Raw genomic sequence first — 23,003 nt, 5'->3', positions numbered from 1 at the left:
ACAAATTAGGTATAGAACAAATTACTTCAGGAGAATAAAGACCTCATACAGGTTGAATATCCCTAAATCTATAAAAACAAATCTGAAATTCTCTAAATCTAAAACTTTCTGAGTACCAATGCCACAATTGGAAAATTCCATACCATGAAACTTTGTTTCATACAAATGTTTATGAAAAATATTATTTAAAATTACCTTGAGGCTATATTCATAAAGTATATAGGTAACATAAATAAATTTTCTATTTAGGGTAAGTATCCAACTATAAGATGGTTCCATGAGTATATATTAATATTCCAAAATCTGAAAAGATATTATTCCTTTAGATAAGGGATACTAAATTTGTACTACCAACTCACAATTAATATCATACTTCATGCTATTATACTCAATGCCCAAATGGCTAATTTCACTGTCATTCTGGCTCTGACCCCAAATATTTACTTTGTACTTCGCTAGTGGGAACTTTCTGTGGTGGCTCTGCTCCTGTGACAAGTCTCTTCTTGAGCCCCAAGGCTACTACATACTTCTTTTGAAATGCTGGCTATGCCAACCTTACCTCTATATATCTGACATGCTGAATGCTTCAAACTAATACCACATGGATACTGACAAGTGCCATATTAATGAAACTTTCAAAAGTTGAAAACTAAACAGAACTTTTTCTAATGAAAAAAATCCATATGGCCAAAATACACATGAAAAAATGTTAACCATCCCTGACCATAAAGGAAATGCAAATCAAACCCAAACTAAGATTTCACCTCACCCCAGTTAGAAAGGCTACCATCAAGAACACAAACAACAACAAATGTTGACAAGGGAATCCTCATACACTGCTGGTGGGAATGTAAGCTAGTACAACCACTTTGGAAAACAGTATGGAAGCTCCTTAGAAACTAAACATAGATCTGCCATATGATCCAGCAATACCACTCCTAGGGATATACCCAAAATAATATGACTCAAGTCATTACAAAAGCACCTGCACACCCATGTTTATTGCAGCACTACTTACAATAGCCAAGCTATGGAAACAGCCAAGATGCCTCACAACTGACGAATGGATCAAGAAAATGTGGTTTATACACAATGGAATTTTACTCAGCCACAAAGATGAACCTTTGTCATTCGCAAGTAAATAGATGGAACTAGAGAACATCATCTTAAGCTAAGTTAACCAGGTTCAGAAGGCCAAAAACCACATGTTCTCCCTTATATGTGGATTACAGACCTAAAACAAATGTAGTAATATTATTGGACATGGGTCACACACTAAGGATAGAACATGCATGGGAGAAATAGGGAAAGGGAAGGAAACCTAAAACTTGAATGTGGTTGATGTACTCCCTGTGAGGAGCGAATAAAGCAATCTTAAATTGGCAGAGACCACTATGGGAAGGGGACAAGGAAGTAGTGAAGAGGTCTAGTAGAAAGGAACCACTGTGGGTTGCAATACACAAATACATGGAAGCAATGCTAGGATTCTCTCTGTATAGCTATCTTTAGCTCAAGCTAACAAAAATGGTATGTCTTTTTTATTATCTCTTATGTCTTTTCTTCAACAAAATTAAAGAAGATAGAGCAGAAGAGCTTCTTCCCAGAAGTGGGGCGGGGGCGGTGAGTTGATGCAAACACTGTACACACATATAGGTAAATGTAAAAGCAATAGAATAGTTAAAAAAAAAAAACACCTAGGGCAATTGAAAAAAAACACACAAAAAAATTCTAAAAGTTAAAAGAGAAAAGCAGTGCTATATGAAGAAATCATTATTAGAGTTACAGCAGATTTCTTAGCAGACACTTTACAGGCCAATAGTAACTGGGAAGACATATTCAAAATTTTTGGAAAAGAAAATGCTGTTATGCAAGAATACTACACCCAGAAAATCTATCCTGCAGAAATACTTTCTGAGATACAAAAATGGAGGGAATTCATTAACATCAGACTGACTTGCAAAATATGCTTACTATGCTTATTATCTTTTCAAATGCATGTGTAATATCTGAAGGAATGGATCGAAATAACATAGATAGTTGGTAACCTGAGAAAAGTATTCCTAGACACCTGGGACAATGAGGTCAGAAGGCCTGAAGATACTGGCCAGAAGGGTTAGCAAATATTTAAGACCTCAATCGCTCAACCAATACCTAGGTATGGTAGGGCACACTTGTTCATCCTAGCTACACAGGAGTCTGAGATCAGGAGGATCACACTTCAAAGACAGTCTGGGCAGAAAAGATCATGAGAATCCACCTCAAAAAAAGAAAATCTGGGTGTGGTGACTTCAGATTTGAGGGACTCACTTGAAGTTTCTGCAGGCTTGGTGGGTGACAGTGGCTCTGGAGAAGCTCTGTATCCAAGGTCCACACACAGAAATCATTGCTGTGAAATCAGCCCTGAAGCAGACATTGTCTTGCAGCCTCTAGCAGGCAGGGCACTCTCAGCTTTCATACAGCCCAGTCTGCTTGACCTGTTTGAGAAGGAAGAAGACATATGTAACAACAAGTATCGGACAAACTAAGGACCACAGGCCTGGGAAATGATATCTGTATCTCTTCAGCAGGAAGGAATTTTGACAATTTTTTTCTTTCTTTGACCATTTTGTTTTAAAATTGTATTATTGTATTTTACTAACTTCCCATGTCTATCTTATATCCTTTTCCATCACTTCCTATCTTTTATTGTTGGTATTAGGATTTGAACTCAGAGCCTCAAGCTTGTTAGGCAGGCACTCTGCCACTGATCAATGCCCCAAGCCTTCTTTCCTATTTTACATCATCTCTGTTTCCCTTTTTTTAAGCCCGTTTCATTATCCTATTAATACTACTTTTACCTTTATGCATTTATAATTTCTAGGTTAACCCACATTATATTTTTTACTTTCTTACCATTATTAAGAGTGTAGTAAATGTTTGAAATGATTTCATACTATATTTATATATCTAATAGTTTTTGTGTTGATATCACTATGATTTTTTTTCTCAATACAAAAGGTATGGATATCTGTGCCTAAAATAAGGCAGCTCACTAAAATCCTTGTTAAAGAGTTTAAAAGGAGAAGTGCTATCCATCCCAATAGATGTGCAAAGTGCAAAACAGAAACTCAAGAAATACGAAGAGGAGAGTCAAGATGACTCATCCCAGTCTTCATGGTACTTCAATATCTGAGTTCAGACATATCAAATCCAATGAAATGTTGAATAAAATATTCAGAAGTCTAATTTTGTAATGATCAATGACTGCAAAGCAGTTGCAAATAAGCAGTTGAATGAAGAAAGGAAAACAATATGGGATTTGGAGGATAGTCCAAACAAAAGTACAAACAAATGAATGTCCTAGAAATGAAAAACTCAATAAATCAAGTGAAAGCCTCAGTAGAAATCATTACCAATAGACTTTAGATCAAGCTGAAGAATGAATACCAAGGACTGAAGGCTGATGAATTGTTATATTCAGGTTGGTACCAGTGGAAGCAGGGAGGTGGTGGGGAAAGTGGGTAAGAGGGTGAATACCATGTAAAAAGTGTATACACAAGTATGTAAATGCAAAAATGATACCTATTGAAGTTATTCCAGGAAATGGGGGAGGGAGAGAAAAAGGAGAGAAGTAGGGGGGTGAATCCAAGTATGATATATATGATACAATGAAAGAACCCTTGTAAATGCCACAAGGTATCCTCACCCTGCACAACAGTAATGGAAAACAACTCACACAGGTTTTCAAAATGAATAGTGTTTAATGGGATAGAATATAATAACAATAGGGATAAGTCTAAGGTCCTTCACTGGAGTCCAAACAGATACTACATGCACGAGAACCAAACTCAGGAAAAACAATAAAATGAACCAAAAAGCAAAAAAAAAAAAGGTAGTAGTAAACAAAAAAATGAGATATGAAGACCATAACATCCAAGACTTCTCGGACACAAGAGATCAAACTTATAAATCTTTAGTGTAAAAAAGGGAATCAAAAGATATAGATGTTCAGATATAGGAGATATTTCACCCCAAATAAATGTAACCAGAAAAGAACTTCTAATTATATTTACCATCTAATCATAGCTAAATGCCAAGAGTACTGAAAAATGTGGGAACAATGAGAGCTGAAAGAAGTGCCAACTATGTACAAAGGTAAAACCATCAGTAAAATAACAGACTTCTCAGCAGAAACCTTAAAGACAAGGAGAGCTTAGACTGATGTATTTCAAGCCCTGAATGAAAATAAATGGAAACCAAAATTACTACATCCAGCAAAGGTCACCTCTAAAATAAAAGAAGAACTAAAGACCTTCCAAGATAAGCATAAGCTAAAGCAATTTAAGGAGACTAAGCCTGCACAGCAGAAGATACTTGAAAGAATTCTAAGCAAGAAAGAGAAGAAAACTATACACAATCATGAGACCTCCAGAAAAAATAAATCCTGGTAGAAAAACAAATGAACAAATGGGAACTAAGAAACAACATTTTTCACTGAATTAAAAAAACTTCCAACATGAATAGGGAGCAAAACAGAATGCAGAATATTTAAAACAAGCAGAAAATGAAAAAGAAATTTGTACATAACTTTCAATAATCATCCTAAATGTAAATCATTTAGAAACTCAAAAGATGTCAATAGGCTGGTTGGATTAAAATACAAGATCCAACTGGGTTTTTGGTTTGTTTGTTTGTTTGTTTTTTTTTTTTTTGTCTGTAAGAAACTCACTTCAGTGGCTAAAACCCATACTGCTGAAAAGTGAAAGGATGAGAAAGATATACCATGAAAATGGAACCAAATATCAAGCAGGAGTAGCTATACTCATATCTGACAAAATTAGACAGAAGAGAAGAAGAAGGTCACCCCATAGCAATTGCTGGAATGATCCATCAAGATGATATAATAAGTCCAAGTGCACTTGTACCAAGGAACTAAGGTAGAAAGAAGAAAAACGGAGGAGATGAGCCAAATTGGGCTATGACACATATATGCAAGGAAGTGCCACAAGGAAACTCCCTGTGTAGCTATCTTAAACAAGCAAAAATGTGATTTTTTTCATTTTCTTTTTTTCTTGTACAAAAATCAGAGAACAGGAGAACAGAACAGGTCCTGCCTGGGGGTTTGGTAACAGTGGGATGACAGAGGTGGGAAAAAGGTGAAGGAGGGTGAATATAGTACAAATACTGTATGTAAATTGAAAAAATGATACAAGTTGAAACTATCCCTCTATCCAGGGATAAAGAAGAATGGTTAGGGGGGGCGATTTCAAGTATGATGTATTTGATATAACACAAGAACTTTTGTAAATGCCACAATGTACCCCCACCAAGAAGAATAAATGAAAAAAAATTAAAAACACCTTAAGCCAGTAAGTGTGCTGTGCTTTACTACTTGACCCTTTGGGAATTTGGGAAATGCATTCAAAATTCAGGCAATTATGGGTTTGTTTCACCTTTAATGAAGAACTGACCGTTCCCATGGTCCTTTCTGGCTTCTCTGATTGGGCACAGCCATGTGTATGACCATTGGTTTTTGAATATCTATAGTCAAAGGTTATCTCAGTGGGACCATTTCTGCCTCTCCTTCCCCACCTTCCCTATTAATTTTATCCTTGAATTGCCATTTTTTTATATAAAGTAGGATTTATTAGAGAGAAAGGAAAGGCTACAGCTAGAGAAGCACAGCGGAGCCCAGAAGCCAGTAGCTCTTGGCTTGCCATTTTGTTGATTTCCTCAACTAGTATTTGTATCTAGAGATACTAAACCACTGCAACCGCTTTGCACACCACAATGCCTTGGGTATGGAATTTCTAAGCTGTAAAGTCATTCTTTCCCTTAGGGAGCAGAGCTATATGTTCACATGACTGCATGACCCTCCCCACCCAGGGGACAAATCCTGAACCATGAAATTAGGCTAAGAAACAGGGATACATGATAGTAGTCACTCTTTTGTCTGAGATATGTAAAGACTTTTTATTAAACACTTCTCATCAGCAGGGTCTTTGACAACTTTCCAGAGACTCTATAAATGATTAGATTTTTTTTTTGTAATTTTATCTAGTTTTATGCCTTTTTGGCAGGAAAGAGTATCGATCAATTTCTTCAAAGAGCCTCTCTGGAATTAACGAAATGAATTTGAAATATAATTGGTTTGTTCAAACATTTTAGGAAGCATTATTTGTCAAAACACTCCTTGATTAGCTTTTTAAGCTGTATGTAAAATATGAAAACTACTAAGAAGGAACCCAACCATTAGTGCCAGTTTTTAAAAGAAACTTGCCAGTATAAAAGTGGAGCTGTTGTAATTGCATGAGGGTTGATGGCCTACGCTTGCTTGCTTTTTGAAACAGCTGCCCTCCTACATAGGAAGAAGGCAAAAAGAGATTTTTAAAAAATTTGTCCTCGATGGTTGCTGGTTTCTGAATGCTTCATACTCAGAGTCTCAGATACTAGCATAAGGAAATTCAATAGCTATTATTTTTCTCAAATAATTATCAAATGATGAATTCAGAGTAATAATGTTTAGCTACTAAGCTCATCCTTCTTTGAACTTTGATATTTACCCAACAAACTTCACTAAACTAACATCCCAGCAGTGCACTGAAATTCAGTCACATTCATTACGGTCAATGACAGCAGGGTTCCAAGTAACGAGATGGTGCTGATGAATTTTTAGATATACAAGATAGGAATCAACCAGCATGTTCCTCTCCATCAATGTCATTCTAATGTTATGGGTTTCTACTGTTAGAGGAGAAGGTAAGTTGACAACAGATTTGAATATTTATTTTTTCACTCAAATGTGCTCATTAGTTGTATATAAGCATATTTTTTTCTCTTTTTATTTCATTGTTTTTCATTTTTACATTTATTTACATGAGTGTACATTGTGCCAGCTCCCAGCTCTCCCCGCCTTTCTGGGCAGAACCTGTTCTGTCCTCTTGTTCTCTGATTTTGCTGAAGAGAAAACATAGCAGACAATAAGAAAGACACAGCATTTTTGCTAGTTTGGGATAAAGATAGCTATACAGAGAGATTCTTAGTGTTGCTTCCATGCACTTGTGTATTGAAACCCACATTGATTCATCTCTACCAGACCCCTTCACGACTTCCTTGTCCCCTTCCCATTATTGGCCTCTGCCAGTTTAAGATTACTTTATCTGCTCATCAAGGAGCACATCAGCCACTTTCAAGTTTTGGGTTTCCTACCTTTCCCTATTCCTCCTGTGTGTGTTCTTCCCTTAGTGTGTGGCCCATGTCCAATAATATTACTGCAATTTTTTTTTATCTATAATCTGCATATGAGGGAGAACAGAATTTTTGGCCTTCTGAGCATGGCTAGGCTAACTTAGCTTAAGATGATGTTCTCCAGTTCCATCCATTTACTTGCAAATAACAAAGTTTCATTCTTCTTTGTGACTGAGTAAAATTCCATTGTGTAAATACCATTTTCTTGATCCATTCAGTTGTGGGGCATCCTGGCTGTTTCCATAGCTTGGCTATTGTGAATAGTGCTGCAATAAACATGGGCTTGCAGATGCTTTTAAAATAACCTGAGTCACATTCCTTTGGGTATATCCCTAGGAGTGGTATTGCTGTATCATATGGCAGATCTATGTTTAGTTTTTTAAGGAGCCTCCATATTGTTTTCCAAAGTGGTCATACTAGCTTACATTCCTTCGAGCACCCCATCCTTGCCAACATTTGCTATTGTTTGTGTTCTTGATGGTAGCCATTCTAACTGGGGTGAGGTGGAAACTTAATGTAGTTTTGATTTACATTTCCTTTATGGCTAGGGATGGTGAGCAGTTTTTCATGTGTTTTTTGGCCATTTGGATTTCTTCCTTAGAATAAGTTCTGTTTAGTTCAGTTACCCACTTCTTTATTGGTTCATTGACTTTGGGGGAGTTCAGTTTTTTGAGTTCCCTGTATATTCGGGTTATCAGTCCTTTGTCTGATGTATAGCTAGCAAATATTTTCTCCCACTCTGTGGATGGTCTCTTCAATCTAGAGACCATTTATTTTGTTGTGCACAAGCTTTTTAATTTCATGTAGTCCCATTTTTCCACATTTTCTCCTCATTACTGGGCTGCTGCTTCTACTGAGGAAGTTGTTGCCTGTACCTATTATTTCCAGGGTATTCCCTGATCTTTCCTGTACTAACTGCAGGATTTCAGACCTGATATTCAGATCTTTAATCCAGTTTGAGTTGATATTAGTACAGGGCGACAGGCATGTATCTAATTTTAGTTTTCTGAAGGCAAATAGCCACTTTTCCCAGTAACATTTGTTAAAGAGGCTCTTTTCTCCATTGTATGTTTTTGACACCTTTGTTAAAAATAAAGTGGGTATAACTGTGTAGATTCAAATATGGGTCCTCTGTTCTGTTCCACTGGTCTTCATATCTGTTTTGTGCCAGTACCATGCTGTTTTTATTGCTATGACTTTGTAGTATAGTTTGAAGTCAGGTATTTTGATACCACCAGCATTGCTCTTTTTGCAGTGTATTGTTTGGCTATTTGCAGTCTCTTATGTTTCCAAGTGAACTTTAGGGTAGACTTTTTGATCTCTGTGATCAATGTCATTGGGATTTTAATAAGAATTGCATTGAACATATAGATTGCTTTTGGTAGTGTAACCATTTTTGCTGTATTGATTCTGCCAATTCATGAGCATGGGGGATCTTTTATCTTCTATAGTCTTCCTTGATCTCTTTCTTCAGTGGATTGTAGTTTTCCTTGTATAGGTCATTTACATCCTTCATCAAGTTACTCCTAGGTATTTGATTTTTTTTGAGGCTATTGTAAATGGTATTGTTTCCTATGTTCTTTCTCAATTCGTCCATTTTTGGTGTGTAGAAAGGCTGCTGATTTTTGTAGTTGATTTTGTATCCTATTACATTGCTGAAACTGCTAACGGTGTCTAGAAGTTTTGGGGTGAAGTTTTTTGGGTCTTTGAGTTATAGTATCATGTCATCTGCAAATAAGGATATTTTGACAGTTTTTTTTACCTATTTGTATTCCTTTTATTTCTTCTTCTTGCCTAATGGCTCTGGCTAGGAATTCTAGGACTATATTTAATAGTAGTGGGGACCCTGGTCTCATTCCTAAGTTTAGGGGGAATGGTTTCAGTTTTTCCCCTATAAAGTATGATATTGGCTATAGGTTTGTCATATATAGCCTTTATTATGTTGAGGGACATTCCTTTTATTCCTAGTTTTCTTAGGGATTTTATCATGAAGTGGTGTTGAATCTTATCAAAGACTTTTTCTGCACATATTGAGATGATCAAATGGTTTTTGTCTTTGCTTCTATTAATGTGCTGTATTACATTTATTGATTTGCATATGTTGAACCATTCCTGCATCCCTGGAATGAAGCTGACTTGGTCATGGTAAATGATCTTTCCAATATATTTTTGGACTCAGTTTGCCATTATTTTATTGAGAATTTTTACATAAATGTTCATTATGGAGGTTGACCTGTAGTTCTCCTTTTTGGAGGTGTCTTTGTCAGTTTTGGGATGAGTGTAATACTGGCTTCCTAGAGTGAATTAGGCAGTGTTCCTTCCCTTTCTATATCATGGAAAAGTTTGAGGAGTGTTGGTATTAGTTCTTCTTTGAAGGTGTGTTAGAATTCAACTGATAATCCATCAGTTTCTGCACTTTTCTGTTTTGGAAGACTATTTCTGCTTCAATTTTATTATGTGTTATAGATCTGTTTAGGTGGTTAATAACTTCTTGGTTCAGTTTGGGATGGTCATAAGTATCTAGAAATTTGTCCATTTCTTCAATATTTTCCAATTTATTGGAATATAGTTTCTCTAAGAAGTCTCTGATGAGCCCTGGATTTTCATGGTGTTTGTTGTTAGAAATCATTTCTGATTTCATTAATGTGAGTCTTTTCCCTCCTCATTTTAGTCAGATTTGCCAGGGTCTTGTCAATCTTGTTTATTTTTTCAAAGAAACAGCTTTTTGTTTCATCAATTGTTTATATGGTTATTTTGTTCTCCATTTCATTAATTTCAACCCTTATTTTTATTATTTCTCTCCTTCAGCTTGTTTTGAGTTTTGCTTGCTTTTGTTCTTCTAGGAGTTTGAGATGTAGCATTAGGTCATTTATTTGAGATCTTTCTATCTCATGCACTCATGATTATCACCATTCATCTTAGGAGTGCCTTTGCTGTGTCTGATATGTTCTGGTAGGTTGTGTTTTCATTTTCGTTAGCTTCCAGGAATCTTTTGATTTCCTCTATTTCCACTATTACCCACTGACTGAGTAAAGTATTATTCAGCCTCCAATTATTTCAGTGTTTTCTGCTGTTGTCTTTGTTGTTGAGTTCTAGTTTTATTGCATTATGATCAGATAGAATGCAGGGGGTTATTTATATTTTCTTAAATTTGTTGAGTCTTGCTTTGTATGCATATTTTTCAATCAAAAAATTAAGAACAATTTCAATGAAGAATCACAGTATCTATCTATTTAACGGAAAAAGATAAATTGAAAATAAATTATGCTTTCTTCTTTCTCTAAATTCCAAAGTGTGAAGAGTTACTAAATTTAAATTTTAAAAATAAGTGTAATACATATATATATTTATATACATAATGAATGTGACAATGTAAACTGCTAGTGTAACTCTACATAAATTCTGCATGCCATGGACCAGACAAATATCACCTAAAACGTGTAGATACCTTCAGAATTTCATAGATTGGTTAATGTAAATCATTAAATGTAATAAAATGAGAGATTTCACATTTCAGTCTAATTATCATTCAGCACACAGAATTATTTTTGCATGTAACCAGTGAAATGCCAATATATCATTCTTTCTATAACCAATATGGAAAGTGAAAAGAAATCATTTTGCCTCATCACTAAAATCAGAAACAGCCTTACAGTGTTTAAAACACTTACTTTATTTTATAAAGCCACCATATGAAAAAATTGCAAACAGAACATTTGTCAAGGTATAGGAGGCTGACAAAACTGTATAAATGAAATTTCAATCACTGTGCTTTCATGATTTTCAAGGAAGATTTATTTTGTTATTTTGTTACATTGCTAATTGTGGACATCACTGAAGTTTTATTTGTTCATTTTCTCTTCAGTTTTGACACAAGAGAAGAAACAATAAAAATTCTTTTATTTAAGATCCACCCTAACACAAGTTGTAAAACATTATTTCTAGGGATTTCAAACTCATTTTATTTTGTTCCCCTTTAAGGTTGACTTGTAATCCCAGGAGATCAGTCATCTAGTGAGAGAACCATTTTCCCTCCAATGACAGACACTGCTTAGCTTCAATTAGAAACACTGAGGACTCTGGTTAGCCTGCAGGGAGGACAAGACCCTCACTGGCAGAGCGGGATTTGAGATATGTAAATCAATGTTTCTAACATGTATTAAGAAACTCAAACATTTGTTAGAGATAGTATTAAAGAGGTATTTCTAAACAGAGAAAAATAATAAAAACTATAGAATAATTTGTGGACTTTTATCCGAACTAAAAGAAGTCCAACCTTCACCTTCCTAAAGAAGCTGCAGTGAAGCTCTATCCAGAGGGTGGCTCAAGTGTTAAATGTCCTGTAATTGTGTACTGACCTCTGTTGAGTGCCTATTGACACTCTGTCAAACAGTGGAAGAAACATAGTAAAGTAATATTTTTTTATGTATACGAAAATCTTCAGGGCTTAAGTAGGAGAATAGTTATTTATTATGGTTCATCCTGAAGCAAGGAGGCTGGAAAGAAAATGAAAACCCCAAGCATACCTCACTGGAAATTATAGGGTCCTAAAAACCGGTAAATACATTACCTAACTGTGTGTGTGTGTGTGTCCCATAAGAAATATATTCATAAGGTGCCATCAGAATACAGAGTTGATAGAAATAAATAATGTTCTACACTTTGGAGTGGATGCTTGGAGTTCTATCAGAGAAGTTAACATTTGTAGCTAGCACCACTGGTGAAGCACACAAGAATATTGGATGAATTTTATGAAATGCATCTTGAACGAGGAGTAGAATAAAATTGGAGGATAGAAGTCACATTATTCTGGATTGAGAAGAATATGTATGCATAATGCATAAAAATTAAGTACTGTAATTTGAGAGACAGGCCAAAGGGTATCTGAACAACAGCTGTGATAGGTAACAGTACGCACTGAGGTCTAGACCTGAAGAGCTTCTCAAAAACTATCTAATGTCAAATTTAAACTGCTAGATAAACAACTGCAGATTTCACAAGGTTAAATACCACAGGAATTAATAGCTTCAAATATTGTGCAACATTGGACATTACCTGTAAATAGTGAAAAAGAATGACTTCCCAGATTTGTAAGCTGAATTTCTACAAAATGTTTTCCAAAGAAAAAGAGAAATAAAACCATTTCTTAGGCAATAGTAATATATGAAGGCAATATCTTGAGCTTCAAAAGAAAAACCATTGTTGAAAATATAGTGCACCAAACCCATATTATTATCTAGTTACACCATAAACTTTTAATGATAATGACATTGATGATGGGAAAGCTTTGCATTGGGACTGGGGAATGGGAAATGTAATTACTTTCCACTCAACTTATCTGTAATTAACTGTTCTAAAAAGCAAAGTCTAATGACATATACAAAGATACATACAAAATGAGTTCAAAGGTATAATGGTTTTATACATTTTGTAAATTGCCCTGACAGAGCTTTCACCACAAAGCATGTATATCACACATACATATCCATCTGTTCACATTATTCTAGAGAAAATGTATTCATAAATAAAAGTTCATCAGACTTTAGCTGCAGTTTTATCTTGATGGGCTGTTCTTAGTGATTCTTGTATTCTAAAGTATTTTAGATGAAATTGCATTAAATGTGTAACCAGAAAAAAATTGGTGACATTAAGGAACCTTACTACCAACCCCACATCTCTAAAGAATTGCAAAAAAATAGAGCAAAAAAAAATGGTAGCTATGTCTCTGGTTGTCAGTTGAAAGAACAAAGGAAGCATATTAAAAGCTAACTACAACCCTATCATCTCACCAACACATACTACATATGCCTCTTCCATCTTGACTTGTTTTTCTTAAATTGCTGTGTGGGGTTTCTTCTTGAAGGCACTGCCTGCAAAAAAAGTCATGTTTTATATATTCATTGAAAAATTTTTCCTCAAATAGAAATATACTCTTTTTAGTGTATATTATTAGTATGAATAATAGGCTGCATTTGGACATTTTCATACATTTCTGTTAGGTACATGAAGGCACACTAGAGGCATTAATAAATGAAAGGAAAAAATCATCAATAAGGTGATTATGATTTACGGATTCACTAATGCAGACTACCATTTACTTCTTCTGATTTGTTTTACTTTTCCCAGTGGGACTTTGTGATCTTCCACAAATAAACCATGGAATTCTGTATGATGAGAAGAAATATAAGCCATCTTTCCCAGTTTCTACTGGGAAATTTTTCTACTACTCCTGTGAATATAATTTTGTATCTCCATCGAAATCCTTTTGGATTCAAATAATATGCACATAAGAAAGATGGTCTCCAACATCAAAGTGTCTCAGTGAGTACATGCCCCAATTCATAGAGGAACATTGATTCAGTGAAAAGGGAATTATAAGTGGGGAGCACGGGTTCTCCACAGCCAAGGGCGCAGGAACTAAAAGAGCCAGCAATGTGAGAGCTAGCAGTTGTTTTTATCAAATGTCTTTTCTGAAAATCAGTGGAAAATAGAATAAATATTTCAACTTGCAATACTGTCTGGAAGAGCTCTGCATACTGAACAATATTTATTTTAAAAAGTGATGAAGAATATATTTAATGACTAACACTTCTTTCCAAATTTTCATTTTGTAGCCACCAGGTTTTTCATTTGAAGCAAAAGTCTCTTTGTATATGCATTTTCTTTTGAATTAACCATCCCCCCAACTATTGCATGAGAAGGTTTTCACTTTTATATTTTCCATAAGTCACTTCTTTCATCCTTAAAGTTGTTATCTGTATCAGTACTTCAGTGAATTTATGGAGCAGATCCAGGTGATGACAGGTGTATCAAAAAGAGAGAAGCAGTGTGAGTAAAGAAAAGATTAGCGAATGAAATAGACAGTGACAGTTATCTCCTCCCGTTAGAAATATTTATGAGAAATCAGAGAAAAATTGGTATTTAAGACAGTTTTGTACTTCAAAGAATTTATAAATATTTTATATAATAAAAACCATACAATGGCAGCATGAAATACTAATCTCCATTCTAATATAAGAATAAATCACATATAGCAGCATGACCTAAATTCTTCCAAACTTTTTTATATTTGATCTCAGTTTTGAAAATTTGCTAGTTTTTAAAATGTTTTAAAATGCAATTATACTTTTTACATGACATTGATATAGCACACTAATCATATTTTTCTTTTATGGATGTGTTTCTTTCCTTTCATAGAAAATGGTCATTCTGTATCTTCAGGACAAACACACCAGGAAGGAGACACTGTACAAATTCTTTGCATTCATGGCTACAGCCTTCAAAACAATGAGAAAACCATCTCATGTGCAGAAGGGGATGGTCCACTCCCCCCGTGTGCATTTCCACCAGTGAGTAAAGTACTGTCCTCTACATCCTGCTATGATCTAGGTTTTTTAAAAAAGAATTCTATGGTCAGTGTTAAGTACTGGTTTTGCCACTTGCTCCCGCCATTGGACATTTGATTTTTACTTCCTAAAAAAAAATGTACAAGTGACATAGTTTACCTATCTACGTAAATCAGATGCATGTTCTACATGGAAGTAATATATGAGATTGTATTTTGAGGCCTGCCCCTCATGTTTAAGTCAAATCCATTTATTGTCTACATTACCACATTTCTTGGCAATAAATGATCATTAAAATATTAAAGTGAAAAAGTCCAATTCTTTTAAAATCCTGACAGTTTTTATATTTTCAGTTAACTATGGATATGTGGGTTTATTACCAGAATATCTAGTCTATCCCATGCTGGTTGGTTATTATGACTTGGTAGCACTTGGTAAAATAAAGTATTCTGACATTTTTCAGCTTTGTTCCTTTAATTCAAGACTTCTTGGCTGTTTATTGTGGTTCCATATAAGTTTTAGGATTGTTTATCTAGTTTTTGAAGAATGCCATTGTGTTACAGGGGAATGTCAGTAAGTCTCTGAATCAGTTTGGGTACCACGAACACATTACACTAGACATTCTTCCAATTGCTGAACATGGGAGATATATCCATTTTAGTGTGTGTGTCTTCTCGAATTTCTTTCATCAGGTTTTTGTAATTTTCATCATAGACATCATTTACTTCCTTGGTTAGATTAATTCCTGAATATTTTGGTAGCTATTGTGAAGGAATGCCTTCCTGATTGTTTTCTCAGCAAGTTCACTCTTGGTGTATAAAATGATACCAGTATTTATGTGTTGGTTTTGTATCTTGCCACTTTACTGAATTCATTTATCAGTTCTAATACTCTTTCAGTAGAGTCTTTAGTTTCAATATATGTAGAATTAGATCCTCTCCAAGCAAGGGTAATTTGACTTTCTCCCTTCCTATTTGCATGACTTTTATATCTTTTTCTTACCTAATCCTCTGTCTGAAACTTCCAGTACTACATTGAATAAAAGCAATGAGAATGGACATCTTTTCCTTGTTTCAGATCTTAGAAGAAATGTTTTCAGCTTTCAGTATGATGCTGGCTGTGATCTTGCCACATGTAACTTTATCATGTTGAGGTATGATCCTTTTATGCCTTGTGTGTTCTGGGTTTTTATGATGCTAAATAATGTCAAATGTTTTTTGTGCATCTACTGAATTGGTCATATCATGTTCTCCCTCATTCTGTTTATGTGATGTGTTATGTTTATTGATGTTGGTACGGTGGACATTCTTGCATCATAGGAAATGATCTTTTTAATGTGCTACTGGATTTGATTTGTGAGTATTTTGCTGACAATTTTTGCTACTATATTCATTGGTGATATTGCCCTAAAGATTTTTTTTCTGCTGTATCTTTTTGGTATCATGATAATGCTGGCTTCATTGAAGGCTCCCCTCACTTTCAACCTTCAAAACACCTTGGAAAGAAATGCTGCTAGTTCTTCCTCAAATGTTTGGTGGAATTAAGTAATGAAGTTATCTGGTCCAGGTATTTTCTTTGGCAAATACTTTTGTTACTCATTCAGTCTCATTGTTTGATATTATCTATTTCTTTATGCCCTTTCCATTCAATTTTGGTAGGTATATGTGTCCAGAAATTTATTCATTTCTTATATGTTTTCCAATTTGTCAGTATATAGTTGATGATAATAGTTCCAAATAAACTTTTGTATTTGTATGCTATCAGTTTTAATGTGTTTTTTTAATCTCTGATTTTATTTGGGTCATCTCTCATTTTCTTTGGTTATTCTAGCAACTTTGTTATATTCTTTATCTTTTCAAAGAAAAACCCAACTCTTCTTTCCAAAAATTTTTTGGGGAGCACTGGAGTTTGAAGTAAGAGCTTCATGCTTACAAATTAGGTTCTCTACTACTAGAGCCGCACTTACTTAGTCACAGCTCTAGTTATTTTGAAGATAGGGTCTCATGAACTCTTTTGCCAGCTGGCCTGGAACCACATTCCTCCCTATCTTATCTCCATTCTTTTATTTCCATCACTGAGGATAATGTTTTAGAATTTCTATTGTATTTTCAGTTCTATATACTTTTCTTAAATATTTTCAATCAGGACATATTTTTTCATGTCAGTGCACATTTTTATCTTTTCTATTTTGAGATAATTCTGATCCTTAACTTGATGAATGATCCAATTTTATTATAGACCTTTTGGGTGTTGTATTTTGACATGCACATTTTATTTAAAATTCCTATGTAGCACGTCTCCATTACCATGATGTTGGTTAAGTCTAGGTTTCCCACTTGCCTCTGGTTATGAGATAGAAAACTGGAGAGAGTTTCTGCCACCCCAATGTATGGGTTGCCTCTGATATCAGAGATTATAGAGGCTGGACTTTGATGCCCCTTGATGTCTTTTCTAGATTAGGTCGTATCTTGTTGCCGAAAGGTTTTTTTTTTTTTTTGCTAGATTGCTGTGTCCTGGCCTTCTGGTTGAAGTGACAGGCTCCTCTTAGGATTTTCTTTCTTTATTGGATACTGGTGTCATTCCTGAATGTGTTCATCTCCAGTGCTCCATCCAAGTTACAGAGAAGTTTAATACAGAACTCAAATAGCACGATGAAGTGCCCCTTCTTGAACCCTGAAATTCTTAATCACTTGAATTTTCTATTATTCAGAATCATAATATCTTAAAAATAGTATGCCCACCATTTTAGTTGTACTTATCTAGAGCAACTGTATAACTGGATTTCAACAAGGTAATTTCACTATGGACTTTCTGAAGATCTCATGGACATGATAAAAAATTAACCAATTGTATGTCTTATTTTTTTGTAATTTCATTAAATAAACTTATGTGACATCAGATATAGGACTTTCTTCTCAGGCCTGTTTCATTATTTATTTGTATCATCAAATTGTTTAATGTTTCAGGGGACATACATATAAATTCACAATTGGATTGACACAAAAGATAATGAAAGAGAAATTACATTAAGACAGATCAAAGAGAATCCTGTGTGCCAGGTTGAATCTAATAAGATGGAATTTAGTAGTGATAGCTCTCAGATGCTAGGCTTGGGTCAAAGAAATGAGCTGCTTAGTTCAGGCAGATTTAAACAGTGACAAAAATGAGTGACTATTTTAATGGATTTTAAGATCAGTGTAGTCAGTGCTGTGATGGGAACCACACAGTTAATAATAAGCCCATGAACTGCATTGGTAGGAGAATAAGAAGTAGAATCAAGCTGTACTAAAGACTGCCAAACTTTGCTGATCAGACCCTCTGTGGAATACTTGACTGTGTCCTGGTACCATCTTGTTTCCACACAAGACAGAAGAGGAGCAAAGTGGCTCAAGCCTGATGTAATAATGCCAACTTGTTACTATTTTTCATTCTGCACTTTTGAAGAGACATCTAAGTGTATTAATTTATTTCATTGATGTTCTATGAAACATGGTAATGAAATGGATAACACACTTATTCTTCATTTGACACTAGTTTTGAATTCTCTGCTCTATAATTGAATGGGTGCTTCAGCTTATTTGTTTTAAAAAAAAGCACTTCCTGTAATCCAAGATTCAAAGTTGCCCAAGACACAGTTATTGCTAAATGACACACATACTGACAAGCCCAATGTAATTCATAAAATCCATGGGTAAATAGAAAATATTCTAAATCTTTAAAAAATAAAAGAGGTCATTTGGAAGTTGGGTGTTGGTGGCTAAAACTTGTAATCCTAGCTACTTGGGAATCTGAGATCTGGACAATCATGGTTGAGGCCAGACTGGGCACATAGCTCACAAAAACCCATCTCCAAAATAACCAGACAAAAAAATGGACTGGAGATGATACTTAAGCAATAGAGCACCTGCTTTGCAAGTATGAAGCTCCGAGTTCATACCTCAGTTCCACCAAAAAAAGTGGTGTGGAAAGATGTAAATGTTAATTAAAAGGAAAGAAAGTAAACCCTAAATAAGTCCTTTAATTTCAGCACTGGAGACTTCCTGAAAGTGGGAATAGATCTGTCAATGATAGGGATAAGGACTGCAAACCAAGAGAATGTACCCAGAAAGGTGTCATTCTTTAGCTTTATTAACAAAATACATGTAGTGTTAGGAAGAAACCAGCATTTATAATTCGTATCACCAGTGTGGAAGAACTTTTTGAAAAATTCTTTTATCAAACAAAAAGGAAAACTGATAAATAAATTTAAAGATCCTGTAAAATAATTGTGCATGAGTGCATGTGTGTGCCTGTGTGCTTGTGCATGTGCATGCATGTTTGTGTGTGTGACTCTGACTGTGTGTTCCTGTGCATGAATGTATATGTATGTGTGTGTGCTACAATTGTGTAGGGGAATTCTTTTAAACATGTCACATAATTGCTAAAATAGAATAATACTTCAAAGGAAAAAATGAGTCCTGTTCTGATACTTAAAATACAAATACTTTCTAAATAAGCTCATGAAAAGGAAAATTTTTTGAAAAACACTGTATGTATACCTCTCAATATAACAAAGTAGCACTTGAATGTGTGTTAAAATTAATAAATAAGAATGACACATGAACTATAATTATATTGTACTTCATCTTAAAATATTTTACAACATATTAAAATATCTCATTTTCCAGTTAAAACTAGAAACAAAAGAAAGTTTATCATAATCTTAACTATTTGGGTATCAACAATATTCATAGTTCACTTCTCTGGTGACCCACAAGTCATAATTTTAGCTTTGTTAGTTAAGGCTGCCTTACATACCTCAGTCATCTGAATTCTGTATTTGGGGGGATAGTGCTGGAAATCTTAATGCTATGTGTATGATTTGTGAATGCTAGAAGATAATTAATTGATGAACTAATTTATCTCTGGTTATTCACTAAAATAAAGTTTTACTTACACTTTTTTCTTGCAAGTGAAACCTTGTGATTTTCCACAAATAAAACATGGACATCTGTATTATGATACTTTCCAGCACGTATAGGAAAACAATACTGCTATTATTGTGATTACAAGTATGTGACTCCTTCAAACTCATCTGGGATTATGTTTATTGCATCAAAGAAGAATGGATGCCAGCAGCGCCACGCTGCAGTAAGTAAATGTCTTCACAATCTCTCAAAGGGTGGAAAGAGAGAAGAGCACATAAGTGATTACAAATAAGTCTTGAGTGACAAAAATGGTGCCAAAGGCCAGTTGTGGTGGTGCACACCTGTAATTCCAGCATTCAGGACATGGAAGCAGAGGATTATGAGTCTGAGGCTAGCCTGGTGAGATCCAGTGTATAAAAAATAGGGAGGGTGACAAAAGGATGACCTGGGGGGACAAAACCTCCCTGTTATGTTCTTTATAGTGAGTTCTTCATTAAAATCACATGAAAAGTGAAGATATTTCATGAGAATAATTTCTTATTTACACAGGTGTTAGTTATAAAACTAAAGATAAATATTCTTTTAAAACAAACATTTTCTAATAGTTTTAGTTTTTCTTAATTTCACATTATTCTTGAATGCTATGCTATCCATTTCAATATTGCAAAGATGCATTTTTAATTTACTGCTTTGGCAAATCAATTTTTTTTTCATTTATCATTGGCTTGTTCTTTAGGTCAATGTGTTTTCAGTTTTGTAGAAAATGGAATTTCTCCATCTGCAACAAGAAGATATGTATAGGATCAATCTGTAAAAGTTCAGTGCTATCCTGGCTATAGTCTTCCAAATGCGGAACACAATTGTGTGTGCAGAGAGTGGCTGGTCCCCCCCTCCTAAATGCATCCCTGTCAGTAAGTACACTACTGTGACAAGCGGATAGACTGACCTACAGTAACTGTGCCAAAAGTACATAAAACTACATCATTTTCCAGTGTGTATAAGTGAATATACATATTTCTTGATGAGTATATAGCAAAATAAATTCATTAATCAGCAGATATTACTCCAGAGTATAATTAAATAGTATGTTTGTTAAGTCATTAATAACATATACATTGAAACAGTTTAATCAAATGATGATATATGATTATAGAATTTTAAATAAATTGGATGATAGCCAAGAATATCACTCATATGTCCAAGAAATGGCATGATTTTTTTACAGGTGTGCTGTTTGTCTCTGAATTTCTCAGTGACATGTAACTGGGACTTTGTGCATGCTGTACTTTAGAAGGATTTCTCTAGTGGCTTTCCCCATAAACATTAATGCTCATTCCTGTTCTCCATACTTGCTAATGAAGTCACATTTAAATGTTTGCAAAATAAATGGCTATAAAATGTTACAGCACTGCAGTGTTGACATGCATCTTTTATTATGAATCAGGTTTAGCACCTACAGCCATAAGTTAATTGGCAGTTGGTTATTTTGATCTGTGAAATGTGGTTTGATGTTCTTCTTTACATCTTTTTGAAAGTTTTGTATTTATTGTGGCAAATGGTAATTCTAATTATTAATGTGTTTCAATTACATCTTTTCAAATATGTTCTTCACATCATGGCTTATATTTTACTCATTTTTCTTTGTTTTTATTTGTTACATTCAGAAGTTGCTCCTTTTACTATGATATTATCAATTATTTTGCAATTAATGTTTTTCTTTTTAAAGTAATATTTCCTTGAGAATATAGACACCATACTTTTAATTCTAAGTTATAATATTTCATCTTTCTTTTTTTAGTTTAATTCATTTGATTAGATTTTTATACACAATAATAATCCTATTTTCTTTTTTTACAAAGTATTGGAAGCCCACACACCTGTCATCTAATATTGCATATTTCTCATATACCTTGTGTCTACATACCATGACTGTTATCCCACATTCATTCTACTTTGCAATATTTAGTAAATGATTTTTCAACTGGTATTTTAAAAATCAGAATGAACTTATAAAAGTATGAATATCTAATCAGGACCTTCCACCCTAATCTATTTTGTTAATCCATCTCATTTTGGGGGAAGTGAGGATTTTATCTTCAAGATACTTTTTAGTTCAGCTTATCTAGCTCCATTGTTTAGAATCTGATGGAAATCATGTTGGATATATAAAATAATTTATGGAGAATACACTACTTTATGATGCTTAGCCTTCTTATTTGGGGTGGGGAATATTTCTAATTTTAGTTATTTTTAATCCCTATCAATTGTTTAGTACAACAAATTTTTGTTGACAAAAACCTTTAAGGTTTTGTGAGCTCTATTTTTTGTAAAGAATATGCCTAATATTTATAAGCAGGATGATTACAAACCAAGAATGATGCCACATAATCTCTTAATTCTGACATTTTTGCAATTTCACCATTTCTCTTACATTTATAAAATTTGTAATATTTACTCTACTAAACTCAAAGTGAAATATCCATGGAAACTTTCATCTTCATTGCCTTCCAAGTGAGAAAATGTCTGTTGGTGTTCTCATGAAAGGTGGGAATGAGATTTCTTATTCCTCAACATTATACTGAAATTTATTAAAAGCAGTCACATACTTCATGATAGATTATCTACTGATATTCAATGACCTTTGAAGTGTATTTGGAATTTTATTCATTGACCGACTACTCAAAATGCACACTGGGTGGCATTACATTCTTTTTCTTTCTATTTAGATAATTCTTGTGTGAATCCACCCAGAATGAAAAATGCTACTGTAAGATCAAGACAGATGGACAAATATCAACCTGGTGAGAGAGTACGTTATGAATGCACCAAACCTTTAGAAATATTTGGAGAGATAAAGGTCACGTGTCTAAATGGAACATGGTCTGAACAACCTCAATGCAAAGATAAAGTATCATATTCCCCAATTTTTGTTACAGGATATAATTAGTATAAAATATATTGATAAAAATAAAGTGGATTAATTTTTGAATGCAGATAAAATGGTATGGATACATGTTTTATTCATTTTGTGAACTGGGTCAGGAAACATATATTTTTTTCAAGACAGATCCAGCCAGATTGAAGGAAAAAAGGAACAAAGGGAAGTTCTTCATCTTAATCATTAAGACATTGTTATTTCTGAGGATTAAATTTATAAAAGATAATGTGCATTTGACAGCCTTAAATAGATATCTACTTTGAGATATAAAATAATAGCAGAGGATCAATCACAGAATCTGATAAAAGTTTGGCATCTTCAGTATATAGATTATAATTGAAGATATGTGACTGACTGAGGTCATCCACTGAATTTCTGTATTGGTAAAAAGAAGTGTGGGTACCAAGTCATGAACACGCCAATATGGAGATCTCAGGAAAACTAACAATGAAGACATTATATCATCCATTTCCATCACAAGACCTCAAGAAAGACTAAATCTTGATAGAAAAAACAAATAAAAAATGGGAACTAAGAGTCAACATTTTTCACTAAGCTAAAAAACATCTAAGATGAATAGAAAGC

The 23,003-nt window shown here is 34.2% G+C and overlaps 1 protein-coding gene across 1 annotated transcript in view; it reads left to right on the top strand.

Annotated features, from left to right (window-relative positions):
• The first annotated feature begins 6,599 nt into the window (after positions 1–6,599).
• LOC109693060 (complement factor H) overlaps positions 6,600–23,003 on the top strand; it is an 81,660-nt gene continuing 65,256 nt past the window's right edge. The window contains 4 exon segments of the mRNA XM_074044801.1: positions 6,600–6,738; positions 13,354–13,548; positions 14,401–14,532; positions 14,535–14,576. Of these exon segments, the coding sequence (XP_073900902.1) occupies positions 6,681–6,738; positions 13,354–13,548; positions 14,401–14,532; positions 14,535–14,576 (427 nt within the window). The 5' untranslated portion in view covers positions 6,600–6,680.

The sequence above is a fragment of the Castor canadensis genome, chromosome 11 (assembly GCF_047511655.1).
Source record: "Castor canadensis chromosome 11, mCasCan1.hap1v2, whole genome shotgun sequence".
NCBI classification, from domain to species: domain Eukaryota; kingdom Metazoa; phylum Chordata; class Mammalia; order Rodentia; family Castoridae; genus Castor; species Castor canadensis.
Note: the sequence above shows the minus strand (reverse complement) of the source record. Positions and strands in the feature narration are given on the sequence as shown.